At 33.9% G+C, this 13,822-nt stretch overlaps 4 protein-coding genes across 5 annotated transcripts; 2 read left to right on the forward strand and 2 right to left on the reverse strand.

Moving 5' to 3' along the window:
- The first annotated feature begins 312 nt into the window (after positions 1–312).
- LOC145725134 (BOS complex subunit NCLN) lies at positions 313–3,602 on the forward strand. Its single transcript, XM_081973765.1, has 8 exons — positions 313–645; positions 741–928; positions 1,428–1,757; positions 1,812–2,021; positions 2,389–2,612; positions 2,663–2,843; positions 2,899–3,119; positions 3,178–3,602. The coding sequence occupies exons 1-8, from the start codon at positions 480–482 to the stop codon at positions 3,320–3,322; spliced, it is 1,665 nt and encodes a 554-aa protein (XP_081829891.1). The 5' UTR covers positions 313–479; the 3' UTR covers positions 3,323–3,602.
- An 802-nt stretch (positions 3,603–4,404) lies between these two features.
- On the forward strand, positions 4,405–6,704 carry LOC145725139 (uncharacterized). The gene is made up of 3 exons (XM_081973772.1): positions 4,405–5,007; positions 5,658–6,514; positions 6,563–6,704. Exons 1-3 carry the CDS (start codon positions 4,800–4,802, stop codon positions 6,566–6,568), a joined length of 1,071 nt encoding a protein of 356 aa, XP_081829898.1. The 5' UTR covers positions 4,405–4,799; the 3' UTR covers positions 6,569–6,704.
- On the reverse strand, positions 6,135–13,619 carry IntS14 (integrator complex subunit 14). 2 transcript variants are annotated; one of them, XM_081973768.1, is made up of 8 exons: positions 13,461–13,619; positions 10,363–10,533; positions 10,038–10,212; positions 9,712–9,905; positions 9,280–9,653; positions 9,031–9,232; positions 6,563–6,786; positions 6,135–6,508 (listed from the first exon to the last, which is right to left on the reverse strand). In XM_081973768.1, the coding sequence occupies exons 1-7, from the start codon at positions 13,617–13,619 to the stop codon at positions 6,565–6,567; spliced, it is 1,497 nt and encodes a 498-aa protein (XP_081829894.1). In that variant the 3' UTR covers positions 6,135–6,508; positions 6,563–6,564. The 2 variants fall into 2 exon arrangements, with proteins under 2 accessions (XP_081829894.1, XP_081829893.1); XM_081973767.1 differs by having other exon boundaries at positions 9,022–9,232.
- On the reverse strand, positions 10,597–12,875 carry LOC145725132 (dnaJ homolog subfamily C member 2). Its single transcript, XM_081973763.1, has one exon. The coding sequence runs from the start codon at positions 12,664–12,666 to the stop codon at positions 10,726–10,728; it is 1,941 nt and encodes a 646-aa protein (XP_081829889.1). The 5' UTR covers positions 12,667–12,875; the 3' UTR covers positions 10,597–10,725.
- Positions 13,620–13,822: the final 203 nt, after the last annotated feature.

Raw genomic sequence — 13,822 nt, forward strand, 5'->3', positions numbered from 1 at the left:
GGCTTTTTGGGAATCTGGTTTTCACAGTTATCTCGAGTTATTTTACGTTTTAGCGCTTTACGAGTTGACTTCTTTGGAAAAACTTCTTCAGGTAGGTTGTCTGCTTTATTAGAGCTTGTTAAAAGAGCTTTACCTTTAAATTTGTTATCCATTTCTTAGGGTTTAAAGTTTAAATGTCTGTTAAACAAAACAAAAAATTAGGGTTATGTTAATATATGCAGTACATGTGTTCGTCTTTTTTTAAATCATTGTTTCTCAATATGACAATTTTGACAGTTGACAACCTACGTCTACGTTTTATTTTGTTGTTAACCTCACTGTCCTCACTTTATCAATTTGCTGATTTTTGGGATTAATTCTTCATAGAATTAATATTCCTAATTTTAATAAGGTTTTTATAAAACCTTTCAAGTAGTATCGACTAAAAAAGCTGTATTAACGTTTAGAGTTTAGTGTTCGCGTCAGGTGTTTAATTAAAGATGTGGCTGGACGAAGTTGAGGAACTTTTCAAAGGCTATGTGCCCTACTACATTTTGGTATTTCTACCAATTTTTATGTTGGTTTCCACCGCAACACCCGCTTCGGCAGCCCACGAATTCCCAGCGTATCGTATGCAACACTATGATTTACATGGAGTTACTTTTGGTAAGTATAAATTTACCAATTACCATCATTGCACAATTGACCACTATTAGGAAATGACTGTATGAAATTGTACTTTTTACCAAAACAATTTGCAGGAAGTCGTGGTGCAGCCGTTAATCTGGAAGGCAGGTCAATTTCCACTTGGAGTACGCCAAGACATTGTATAGTTACAAGGTTAAAAGACCTAACAATTGATATGTATCGCAATGTTAGAAGTAAAGCAGGTGCTCTAATAGTAGAACTACCTGAAAGTGTCTCTAATATAACACAAGAAGAAAAGCAGGTGATTATTTTTATTAAGTCAAGGTGAAGAGCAGTCATTGTCTGCTTTCATATAGATTTATGCAATTTTTCAGAAATAATAATATTTTTGGCTTTATTCCTTAAAAAATTTTGATTTTCTATATTCTTGACAATTCACTCACTATTTTGAAAGTTTTCATGTTGCAAATGAACAAAATCACAAAAGAAACATATCAGTAAGTAGGATGGGTGTGGCAATGATTTGGCTTTAAAATCATACCAAATTGCTTTAAATTTTAAAGGTACAAAATTTTTAAAATCATTGGTACCAACAACAAACAAAGGTGTGGCAAACTCCCAAGGTATTCACATACGTAATAAGAAATATTTCTATTGAAAAGTAGGGACACATCATTTGTCTAACATCTTAAAGTCAAGATTAGAGGGCTATAAAATATGTTATTTCCATTTGATATCTTTTATACCAATAATAATGATTTGTCTGTAAATCTACCTATTTTCCATACAAATTATTTTAGCAATACTTGCTGCTGGAGAACAAAATGCTCTATGAACAAGACACTTCTATTCCTGTTTACTTCCTGAAGTTTGATCCTAAAATAGATTACATCATAACTGAGTTATCAACCAGTGTTGATGACAACAATAAAAAGAAATCAGCTGCAGAAACCTTACTTTCTTCTGTTGCCGCTAATGGCTATCAAATCGTCATAACCTCATCAACGCCAACAGCTAAATCCGACCTTAAAATAGCCACAATTCAAGGCCATTTAGCGGGTTATCGGCCAGATGGCAAAGTACCCACCATAGCCATTGTGGCCCACTATGATAGTTTTGGAGTGGCGCCTGTAAGTGGTATTTTATGACACACAAATGTCTATAATATTGAAACTACTTAATAGGAACTGTCTAATGGAGCAGACGCTAATGGTTCTGGTGTAGTCATACTGCTTGAGCTAGTACGACTGTTGTCTGGTTTATATGCAGATCCTAAAACCAAAGGAAAATATAATATTGTATTTGTATTGTCTGGTGGAGGCAAAATCAATTTTCAAGGCAGCAAAAAATGGTTGGAAGATCAACTGGATTCTTCTGAAGGATCTTTAATTCAGGTTATAAGAGTTGACAATAACTGAATGTGTTTTAATTTATCAAGTTTAGATGTAATTGCATATTGTTTGTGATTCACCCATTAATATTTTCAACTAAACTGCTCACGGAAAAGATCAATCTAAAATGCCTCAGCCGAATTTAATAAACAAAAAAATTTCTTCACAAATGTACAGGGTAAAGAAGAATGTGGCTTTTTCTTTATCTTGTATATTAATGAAGAAAAATCGATCTTAAAACTTTTTTTATCCATTAAATTTGGCTGAGGCATTTCAGAGATACAAAAATTGCCAAAAATTATGCTGTATCGATCTTTTCCCTAAGTAGTTTATTCACAGACTTAGAAGTAGGTAGAAAATCATATTTTAGGACGCAACATTCGTTTTATGCTTGGACACTTTAACAGCGTCTGATACTATTTTTATGCACGTCTCCAAGCCACCTAAAGAGGGATCGGCCTCGTCAGTTTTCTACAAAAATTTAAAGGCAATAGGCGATAATTACCCTCAAGTTTCAATTGAGGGTGTTCACAAAAAAATCAATTTGGCTGAAGATATCTTAGCGTGGGAGCACGAAAGATACAGCATTAGAAGGTTTTCTGGATGTTCAGTGATGATTCCTTGAAGTTACGTTTGCATTGTAGATTACCGGCGTTTACTTTATCCACAATTAAAAGTCACAAAGACCCCTGGAGATCAACTATTCTAGATAATACTGATAATTTGGATGTTGATCGACTGGTGAGGAATGCAAAAATTGTTGTAGATGCTGTGGGAAGATATGTGTATGATATTTCTGAAGGAGGGATATTTGGGGGTAGCTGGGTATGTCCAATCAAAATGTCAACAAAATGTAAATTCATAGGATGGTTTTTTTTAGGACGTTAATCCAGATTACGTCAAAGCCTGGCTTGAATACTTAGCTACTCAACCTAGATCAACTCAGTTACTCAGTTCTAAGGATAATGCGTTAGTGACATCACTAGAAGAAGATTTTAATAAATATCTTAGGGAAGTTAAAGTTACTTATTCTACTCCTGATAAACGGGACCCAGACTATCAGTTTTTTGGAACAACCAGTGGGACTATAAACATCTACAGGTATAATGGTGTATCTATCGAAGGCGCAAATTGAAATAAAATTAATGATTTATTTTAGTGTAAAACCAGCAGTTTTCGACCTGATATTAACCCTAGCCATATGCATCTATCTGGTGTCTGTTTATTTTGCGATAACCTACATTCCGGCACTGTACACAGTTTGCTCGAATATAATGAAGAACCAAAAAGTTAAAGCTAGATAAATAACAAAGACTTTTATAATGATCAAAGTAGCAATATTTTAGTTTCTTTATTACGTTGTTTCATTGTTGTGAATGTGTTTAAGTTGGTTTACTTATAATAAGTATTACAGAACATTTTTTTTATAAGTAAACCTCACGGTCTATTTAGATATTAGTGGCAACAATCATATGCCATTTATTACGACGAGAAAGTGATTTGTACCAGTAGTATTTATAAAAGAAAAATAGATATGATAATTGTCACACAAATTTCTCTGGTAAAATAGATTGATTCTGTTAAGCAGGAGTATTTTATTTGTCGTAGTAAAGTTTTCCACAGTTGGTGCATACTTGAACTAATTTACAGAAAATTGTTTACTTTTTTTTGGTATTTTTGTACAAAAACAGTATGGATTGAAACTTTGGAAATATCTTTACCGTTAATCCTCTCTCTTTATTTCCCTACATAGGTATAATCCAGAAAATTAGGTTAAAATTAATTTTCAAAATACTGTTTTGTATTTAAATATAAACATTCAACACACTTAAATCGGTCTCGTTGCACTGATAAATGACGGTGCAGCTGGCCTGTATCAATCTATTAAGCCAATAAGAAAATGAAAGACAGCAATTTACATGGAGTACATATGTCGTGGTACATGTTATTGTGAGAGCTTTTAGCAAATGTGATACGTGTGTGAACGGTACTAAGAGAAACATTGATACTTCCGTTCAACTACACGAAATTAATTTACACGAGTTATCTTATCAGTTACCGAGGCGGTGGGAATTTATTTAGTTTGTATATACAGGGTGGGTTTAAGTGTTAAAGACGCATTTTATGACTTTGTTTTCATCAGATTAAAAGAGTTACTAACTAAAGTAAAGATTTAGTTTAATACACAAATTTGTACAATTGAAGGGTTTAAAAAACGTTTTACAGAAAAAAATGTATGTTTTTTATTAGTATTTGTCAAGAATTGTCTATAATTACATACACTGATCCAGGAAATTAACGTAACCCAATCTTTCTAAACTTTGAATCAATTTTTCTTTAAACTACCATCCCGGTTTTATTGTATTTTTTTACAGAAACTATAATAATAAGAGATATAAAATCTTCCCTGCAAAAAAGAGAAAAAACTGTAGCACTACTACTTTATTACCAATTTCTTCTAGTTAATCACAAAAAATAAATTATCTACTAAAAAAAGACCTACTTCTAATGGGTATAATGACCGTCTGGCAAATGTCTTAAGCCGAAAAAAAAACACGGCCGTCACAACTCAAATAACCTCGCGGTACGTTCGTATAATTTCAAACTTGTCCTTTTTGTCTTGTTGCATTTCTGTGCTTGCCGGAATTATCATGGGATAAGTGCATTTAGCCGCCGTTCTGTAAATATTCGGGGCGTACTCGTTTTTCCCGCCTTAGAGTTGCACGAGAAAGTCTTCTGGTACTATTCGTAACAGTATCTGTAGTTCAGTTACCGGTTTAAATGAGTGGTACCGATGGTAATGATAGTGCGGTTTTAGTACGTAATGGATCGGATAGTTTCAGGAATGAAAGTGGCGATAACGAGTTTTTATTTCAACACGATGGAGTGTGTTCCAGGTGGATAGCTTACACATTTTTGGGAGTGTTGTTTGTTGGATGGAGCGTTAATTTGATCTATTGTTTAGTTTTAATGAGATGCAAAAGAAATGGTAAGTGAAATTAAAAATAAGGAATTTAGCAATATTTTTACATATAAAATATTGCCCTATTTTGATGTTGAACTCACAGGGAAATTCAAATTCGACCCTCACCATTGGGATATCGAAAAAGTTTAAATTGGGGTAAAGTTGCGCAATTTAAAGCTGAACCTAATGGCATTTTAAAAAACTTTGATTGAAAAAAATTTAAATTTTTATTATAATATCTCGTTTATATTATTTGAAGAGATATCCCAAAACTAAAAGCACATTTAACATTGTTACTTTTTCCTAGCTATACGATGCGACTCTTTAATTTGCCTACAATGTGCTTTATAACAGATTCTGAGCTGTTAGTTGTTCAGAGCATCAAAGTCCTTAAACTAAATAATTTTAAATCCAACCCCCTGTATATTATTATACTGTTCGATTCTGCTTTTTAATACCTACAAGTTTCTGAGATATTTAAGGTTAAAGTGCCACTATTCTCCTGTATGAAATAACTCAGAAACTCGTGTATGCAAAGTCCATTAACTGAACAATTTTAAATGGGAAAATCAGTCTACTCGTGACTATAAAAATACTCATACCACAATAGTAATGTAAATATAACTTATTTACTAATTATTATAGGATTTCTAAAATAAAAAAAATTGTTTCAGGCGTTCTTACAGTCATCCTACAGCTAAGCTCGGCAGATTTAATTTTGGCGCTGGCAGGAACAATGGAACTGACCACCACCTACTACCAAACGTGGAAGTTTGGTAGCAAAATCTGCATGTTCTATCGCGGAACCGAACTATTTGCCAACTCTCTCGTCGCCTATTTACTAATATGCTTCAATGCGCACGTGATTACTTTCTGGAACCTGCACAAACTTGAGGCAGTGAAGAACAACCGCAATCCATTAACAAGTTTCAACGACAGCTCGAGCAGTGAATGTTTGGTTAGTAGTAGCAGTAGCGAACACAAAAGCATGAATTACGGGAGACGGAAAAGTGATGTTCCAGTGTTAGTTCCGGTGATTTGTGTGTGGGTGTTGTGTCTCTCGTTAGGTTTACCTGATTACGTTTTGTCGACCACTGTTGGATTTCAGAAAAAGACTTTTTGCATAATGTTGGAGAATAACTATAGTAAGGTTTCTCAGTTATTAGGACTCACGTTTAGTGCTTTATTGCCTTTTGTACTGTTAGTAATTTCTTTGTTGATATTAGTTGGTAAGCTAGTAAAGTACACTAAAGAAAACTCTAATAATGTTTTGGCTAAACAGTATGAGGAAATCAGATTTCTTCTACTATCCAGTGTTCTCTTAACAGTGGTTTACTTGTCCACGTCGGTTCGTAAACATTATTTAAATTTAATGCTGACTGTTGAAAATGTTTTCGTTTTAGAAAGACAAGATTATAGTTACAATAGTGTGTACGAAACTATGCTTCACTACGCCGGCATTATTTTAAGAGGTTTGCTGTACTACGTTGCTGTTCCTGACGTAAAACGTGCCATGCGAGACTTTCTGCAAATTTAAATAAATTTATATCCCCAAAAAATGTGTGTTTATTTAATTTACTTTTAGGATGAATTGTATGAAGTTTGTAACGGCATTAAAATAAACTTGATGTCCCTGTTTTGCGACTTTCTAAGTAGCTCAGCAGCGTGTTGCAATTGCAACGCACAGTCTGGATGGGCAGTTCCTGGGAGTTGTAGGCATTCATGGTCAAAAATGCACGCTAATCCGGTAAGAAGATCGTGAAATCCCAATGAAATTGCGGCTTTTCGTAGTCTGTTCAATTCCTGCACCAAAAAAGGAGAAAAAAATAGTTAAGTAAATTATACAGGGGGCTATTAACGTTATTGGGCACAAAATATTGTGATGAAAGTTTTAATGTTTGGACGTATCTTTTAAAATTATTTTCATTATTTAAACTTTACAGTTCCTCAGATTACTCGTTATTTTGTAAAAATTTAGAAAAAAATGTGTACCTACAAACACAGATTGAGTGATTAAACCTTACAGTTTGTTCTACATTTTTACAAAATAACAAATATCTGAGAAAGTGTAAAGACGTATTAAACCTTGATAAATTTAAATAAACCTGCAATAAAATAGTACATATTCCATTTGAAAAAAAACTTTTGAGGTTAAAAAATACATATAAAGAAATTATTTTAAAAGATACTTTTATAGGCCTAAAAGATTTTTTAAGAACAAAATAGTTGTCACAATCTTCCGTGTCCTATAACGTGAATAACCCTGTATAATAATAATAATAATAAACAGACTTTATTTCGAATTGTGATTAGGATAGAGTACAATGTACATTATCAACTAATACATACATTGTGTTGTATGTATGATTGACTTTGATATTAAATAGGTTTTGGTTCTTTTTAAGAAAGATGAGACACTCATATATATAAATTGCATAAACTGTCATTATTTTATTTTTTTTAAGGATGGATCTACATGAATCTTGTATTTTATTTTGAACATTAATCTAATTGCCTATTTTTGAATTACAAATACATTCTGTATTGATGTATTTCTACCCCAAAACATAATTGCATACTTCATAATCGATTCAAAGTTGGCAAAGTACAATATTTTAAGGGCCGTCAGGTTCAGATACCCGGAGACAATTCGAATTCCATAGCAAATTGAGTTTAACCTGCCTAGCAGAACATTTATGTGATCAGACCAATCTAGAAATTCATCAATCTGCACTCCCAAAAATTTTGTGTTCTTGGCTAGTAATAATTGGCTCCTGTCAGTGAGAAGGTGTATTTCATTAGGTTTCTCAAATGTACCTTGTTTTGTTGAAAATATAATCACACTTGTTTTTTCCATATTTAAAGCTAATTTATTTTTTTTAAATCACTCAGAGGTCCTAATAAACAGATCTTTTCCAGACTGAATTAAAGTGCTGATTTCCTCTTGACCTACAAGTAAATTTGTGTCATCAGCAAAGTTGACGATTTTTTCATTTTCTTTTGCTATAGAATTCAGATCGTTCATGTAAATTACAAAGAGTAGTGGCCCCAGAATACTGCCCTGGGCTATTCCATGTTGATTTTCTTTTATATTTGATGTGTATGGCTTGCTGTCCCTAAATAGTTTAACCTGTTGTTTCCTATGAGATAAGTAAGAATCAAACAATCTTAGGGCCTTACTTCTAACTCCATAGAGTTCTAATTTTTTTAATAATAGTTCTTTATCTACACAATCATAAGCCTTATATAAGTCTAAAAATATACGTATTCCTAGTTTATGGTTTTCTATGTGTTCAAGGATATGACTTGTAAACTGAAAAATTGCTGTTTGTACTGATCTTCCGGCAATGTAGCCATGTTGATAACCACTGAAGAGGTCGCACATTATAAAAAAATCTGTTAGCTGTGTGTATAAAACCAATTCAAAAATCTTTGAAAAGGCTGGAAGGATGCTTATTGGTCTGTAATTTCCTATTTCATTTTTATCACCTTTCTTATAAATCGGTTTAACTTGAGCAATTTTCAACTGATCTGGAAAGCATCCCTGCTTGAGACTTTTATTTATTATGTTAGTGGCTTGGATATATGTGGTAGTACCAATTTAACTATACTTGCAGGAATCTCATCTATACCACTTGTTATTTTGTTTTTTAATTTTGCTGAAAAATCACACAGTTCCTCTTCAGTGATTGGTTTGAAGTGAAATGATTCACTATTGGGGATTATATTACAACTAAACTCCGTGTGCTGCATATTTTCCAATATATCAGGGACCAACGACAAGAAGCCAACACTGAGTTTTCCCCAATATCTCATTACAAATTGACCACATACATTTATTTTTATTGTCAGAAGATTCTATTTGTTTTTTATAACTATCCGCTCTTGATTTTAATAAAATGTTGTCATATTCCTTTTTTACAGTGATATACTGAGGTTTAAATCTTATATCATGTCTTGTGTCATAAAAAATTGAAAGACAAAATTTGATATACCTAAATGTTAATGGTAGAACACACATACACGCCTTACACACACCTGCATTACCTTATAAAATTGTTGAGTTTTTTCCGGCAATTTTCGAGCGTGTCGCAGAATTTTCTGTATATCAGACTGCAAACCGGCCTGTCTAATCCACACTACACCATTTTGTGAATAACTCCGTTTCTCTGTGGGTTTAATCGGAAAACTGCCCAATTGATCGGACGGGAATAAGTCCGCGGTACCCAAATCGTTCAAATCACCCAGCCTAAATTATTTCAATCAAAGAAATCCAACTTTAATTATAACACTTACCAGGGTATTACATCTGATCCAGGAGTTAACACAGTCATCATAAGGTTACTCTTCTTTTTAGAGTCGGCCCAAGAATAAATAAATCCAAACCAATTCTCTCCCACTGTAACCAAAGCAGACATATTCTCCACTTTTAAAGCGCCGTGAAGCAGCACGCAAAATGAAGGAGTACTGGCATCGTCGCTTGTACTATCCTCAGTCAAATCCACTTCGTTTGATTTGGTTTCAAGTTTGTGGGCACTGCTGGGGAGAATCAAGTGTCTACTAACCGCCATTGGAGAACCGACATCCGCGATGGGTATAAAACCTCGCACTTCAATTAAATTGGAGATTGTGAAGGTTTGAGCGCTAAAATCGGTTGTTTTCGTGTACGCCTGTAAAGCAGAAACACTTTTATCCAAAAAATCGATTTAATGTTATGATAATTATTACCACAGGTGCCGGAGATAAAATAATTTTAGACTCTAAATTTCCGCACTTTAGGACTCCTTTAAAAGAGCTATACATTTCTTCAGCCAGTTTCTGAAAGACATTGATGACGTTTGATTCGCTCTGTATATTATCTGGAATTTGTATGGATCCGTCGTAACCGCTTAAGTCAATTAGTCGCTGATATAAAGGTTTTGCTGTAGAAAGAAAGTATGTACTAAATGGCATTAATCTAAAACATTATTTAAAAACCAGCTGGAAGATTTAAGTGATTTAAAAGCTATTTTGCTATATCTAATTAATAATTCTTTATAATAAAAATATCCTACATTTAATTACGTTAGGTTCATTGGCTCCGGCAACGCAAACTACATGCAGTTTGGCTGGAAATGCAAACGGCAGTGGAAAAGGTAGTAAACTGGCATTTCTGTGATTCATTGTGGCTAAAGACTCCTTCAAAGACATGGAGCCTATTCCTGTACTGCCATCAGTGACCAGAACAATCTAGAATAATAAAACCAATCAAAAGACAACTGAAATACAAAATTTCTCTTAAGAAACCTTTAAAACATTTTTTTTTTATCAGAAGAGTTGTGAAAATAATTAAAACCTCAACATCTTTTATACCACATTGATTATATTATTTATACTTACTTGACAAGCTGTATTATTTCCCCATTCTCCTAATACCATTTGACTAACGCCATGTAGAGCTGTTTCTATACAAGTTTTGTCATAGTCTTCAATATTCTTTAATTCAGCCTTTATCACATTGTAATCTCTTGTAAATGGACATCTCTCCTCATACAGTGATGAAAATGCCATCTATATAACAAACTTTTAGTGCCAAAGCTGAAAACAATTTTAAGGAAAGAAAATAAAGCAACATAGAAATGAAAAAAGTTTATTCTTGAAATGATGTCAACACAATAGTCAATAATATTAAAATTTACAATTTGTTACATGTCAGTAAGATTATCTAAATTTAGGTAATGCCAATACTATTGTCGCACTTCATTATTTGGTGGTTACAGCAGCTTGAGCGGCCTTTTTGGCCTTGACGGTCTCAACTAGTTCTTTATACCTCTTCATGCACTCTTTCTTTGAACGATTTGGTATGCATTCAGCTATGCGCTCCCATCTTTCGGGTGTTGAAGCTGAATATGTTTTTAAGGCTTGCTCCAGTAATTGCTGTTCACTTGCTGTCCAAGGCAGAGCATCAAAACGTACAAATTTTTCAGTCTTGACTGCCTCCTCTTTTTCTTCACTGCCGCTTTTTGGTTTTACCTCAGTTTGTGATGGAGTTTTCAGAACTCCATTAGTTTGTTTGCCATTGAGGGTGACCTCCTCCATTTTTTTGGATATACCACTTTCATCCACAGTCAGAACAGTTTTTTTGTCTTTCTTGAAAGTGTCGAATGCCTTTTTGTTTGCTTGTTCTTTGAGATTGTTTTTAGAGAAGTCAGTGCTTTGTAGGTCTTTAGCTTTGGCAAGCACCATTTTAGCAGTAAATTTGCTACTTTCAGGTTTAAAAGATCCATGCTGGTTTAAGAAGTTGGCTATAACTTCCCAGCGTTGGTTAGTACCAGCAGGAAACAAATTGACAGATTTTACAAGAAGTTGAAGGTTTTCTTCATTCCATTCAGGGGCAATGGTTATCACAGCACTATTTTTATCATCCAAGTTTTTCTGTTTGCTTGCATTCAACACTTCTTGTCTTTCATTTTCAAGCTTCTTTTTTTCATGTTCTTCCAAAGCTTTGAAAAATGCAGCTTTTCCATTGTTTTTAATGTTTCTATTTAATTCTTCCAAAGCTTCTAAGCTTAGAACTTCACACATTGCTTCCACAGTGGTAATGTGATAGAGACTTTTTTCATTTCCCTCTGAGTAATAGTTATTAGCCTTACAAGTGTCTCTGAATAGTTTTCTTTCTTTTTTAATGGCTTTTTTTACTGCTTCTCTCTCTTGCCTTTTAGCTTCAATCCTAGCTCTTTCAGCTGCTTCAACTTGTTCTTTTGCTAATTGTACTTCCCTCAGAACTCTCTCTTCTTCTTCCCTTTTTTGTTGAGCTGCAGTTTGTTTGGCTCTTTTAGCAGCTAGCTTCCTGTCCTTATCCTCTTGTTTAAATTTGGCTATTCTAGGGTCATTATTGTAGGCTAAATCAACTAAAGTGCGAATCCTAGACATCTCCTCTTTCTTTTTTCTTAGCCTTTCTGCCTTGTTCAGCTTATCTACATAACGGCGTTCATCACGATCTTGACACTTGTCCTTATCCTCTTCATCTTCATATGAATACTCCCGCCAAGATTTAAAGTCATACCAGAAAGAATAAAATTTTTCCACTTGCTCTCTGCTAGAATTTTCATCCCCAAGTTCAGGCACTTTTGGACGTTCAGACCAACGTGAATTTAAATCAAAATAATAACTAAACACTTTGTAAAAGTCTTTCTTCAGTTCTGAGTTGCTTGGTAGATTGTTGTCAAATTCTGGGTCAACTGAATCATATGCACGTCTTTTCTGTATATTTCCCAGGGTTTCATATGCCATTGTAATGTTGGTGAAATAATCATCATCTGGTTTAATTTCCTCTCCTAGTGCTTTTCGTTTGTCTGGATGGTGCTTTAGAACTTTTTTTCGATAAGCTGTTTTGATAATATCTTCTGTAGCTTTGATTCTTAAAGACTCTATCCCTAATACTTGATAATGATCTTGTGACTTCCAATCCTTGGGGTCCAAACTCCTAAGGTAGTTCACGTCGTCAGTATACTCAATTTCTTCAGCTTTCAGTTCAGGTTGTGATTCAGCAGCTGCTTCTGGCGTTTCCACTTCCAACTGAATAACAGGATGCGACTGGAACTTAAGTACGGGTTCTCCTCCACCAACATTTTCAAATACAAAACGGTAGCGGACGGCTACAGTCTGGCAAGAGGTACTTAAAGCTGTTTTTGCTTCACCCATGGTTGTACTGGATCATAACCTGCTTTTATCTCGTCGATGGATTTGCACTTGGACACTGGGGATTTGGCCACTAGTATGCAGTAAAATCGTGTGTAATTTTGTTAAACTGAACTGATCGATTAATCGAAATTAAAATTGGAAACTAACATTGGAACTTCCCGCATGGTATTTTGTCAAATTAACCCAGAACAAAAAGGAAACTTTCTAGTTTTTAAGTTGGCAACAGCTTCGTCTCTTTAAACCGGTTGCACTGTTGCCAAAGATTAAAACTTTTTGATTTATTACAGTCTCTTAGTTTTGTTTGTAGCAACAAAAGCTTATATAAATGTATTAGTTCAAATCAATTGCAGGAAGTGTGGGTTAACATTTAGTAGGATACAAAACAATTTTAATCTTTAACATTTTGTCTACAACTGGCAACATTGCACTAACAGGAACTTTCAGTTTTGTACGTTTTGTTGGCAACGACTAAGCTGTGTCAATCAATATTGTCAATGTCACAAGTCACAAATGAAAAATACAGTGTTGCATGTAAACTGAAAAGAAAAATACATCAATGAAAAGATAAATGAAAATGAAAGCGGAATGTGGATAAATAGGAGATTCAATTTATTATAAATTGCAATGGTGGTTGGTATAAAAAAAATATTCGGTGTTGATCTTGATTAAGGTTAAGGTAATGTAACCCTTTCATTTTGATTGTAGATTGCACTAGGCCCCTATCACTAAAACCCGACAACACCGCTTGACAAAATTTCAAATTTCAATATTTTACTTAAAAAATGATTACTTACCAAAGAAATGAATTCCAGCTTTGAGTGAACACTTAAATGATCCAAAAATGCATTTATTCCATGTACAGCAAGCTGTTTCCTGGTAGTTTCAGTCCCGTCGGAAAGTTGGACCGGTCTAGTCATTGATAAAGATACGTCCAGCAATATTACAGTCGGCATTTTGTATTTTAGTAAAAAAATTAATTTAGTACTTTACACTGACTATAAAATGTTCTTTTATTAAATGGTTTTAAAAACTTCTGTTCATGTTTTGTTTATTGTTGTGACATTTAGGTTAATTTGTTCATGTCGACTGTCACATGTCAGATTGAGCTAAATGTTAAATGTCATATTACAATCACATCAATTCAAAATTGTTTCCT

Source organism: Ips typographus, linkage group LG2, assembly GCF_016097725.1.
Source record: "Ips typographus isolate SLU linkage group LG2, UJ_Ityp_2.0, whole genome shotgun sequence".
Taxonomy (NCBI): Eukaryota; Metazoa; Arthropoda; class Insecta; order Coleoptera; family Curculionidae; genus Ips; species Ips typographus.

Bases quoted from the DNA above. Each gene is read 5' to 3' on its own strand.
- LOC145725134 (XM_081973765.1), top strand. From the start codon at position 480: ATGTGGCTGGACGAAGTTGAGGAACTTTTCAAAGGCTATGTGCCCTAC. The intron at 2,613-2,662 runs GTTTTCTGGATG...TTTGCATTGTAG, and splicing joins GAAAGATACAGCATTAGAAG to ATTACCGGCGTTTACTTTAT. The intron at 3,120-3,177 runs GTATAATGGTGT...GATTTATTTTAG, and splicing joins GGGACTATAAACATCTACAG to TGTAAAACCAGCAGTTTTCG.
- LOC145725132 (XM_081973763.1), bottom strand. From the start codon at position 12,666: ATGGGTGAAGCAAAAACAGCTTTAAGTACCTCTTGCCAGACTGTAGCC.
- LOC145725139 (XM_081973772.1), top strand. From the start codon at position 4,800: ATGAGTGGTACCGATGGTAATGATAGTGCGGTTTTAGTACGTAATGGA. The intron at 5,008-5,657 runs GTAAGTGAAATT...AAATTGTTTCAG, and splicing joins AATGAGATGCAAAAGAAATG to GCGTTCTTACAGTCATCCTA.
- IntS14 (XM_081973767.1), bottom strand. From the start codon at position 13,619: ATGCCGACTGTAATATTGCTGGACGTATCTTTATCAATGACTAGACCG. The intron at 10,213-10,362 runs GTAAGTATAAAT...TTATTATTCTAG, and splicing joins GAAATAATACAGCTTGTCAA to ATTGTTCTGGTCACTGATGG. The intron at 9,654-9,711 runs GTAATAATTATC...TCTGCTTTACAG, and splicing joins TTTTATCTCCGGCACCTGTG to GCGTACACGAAAACAACCGA.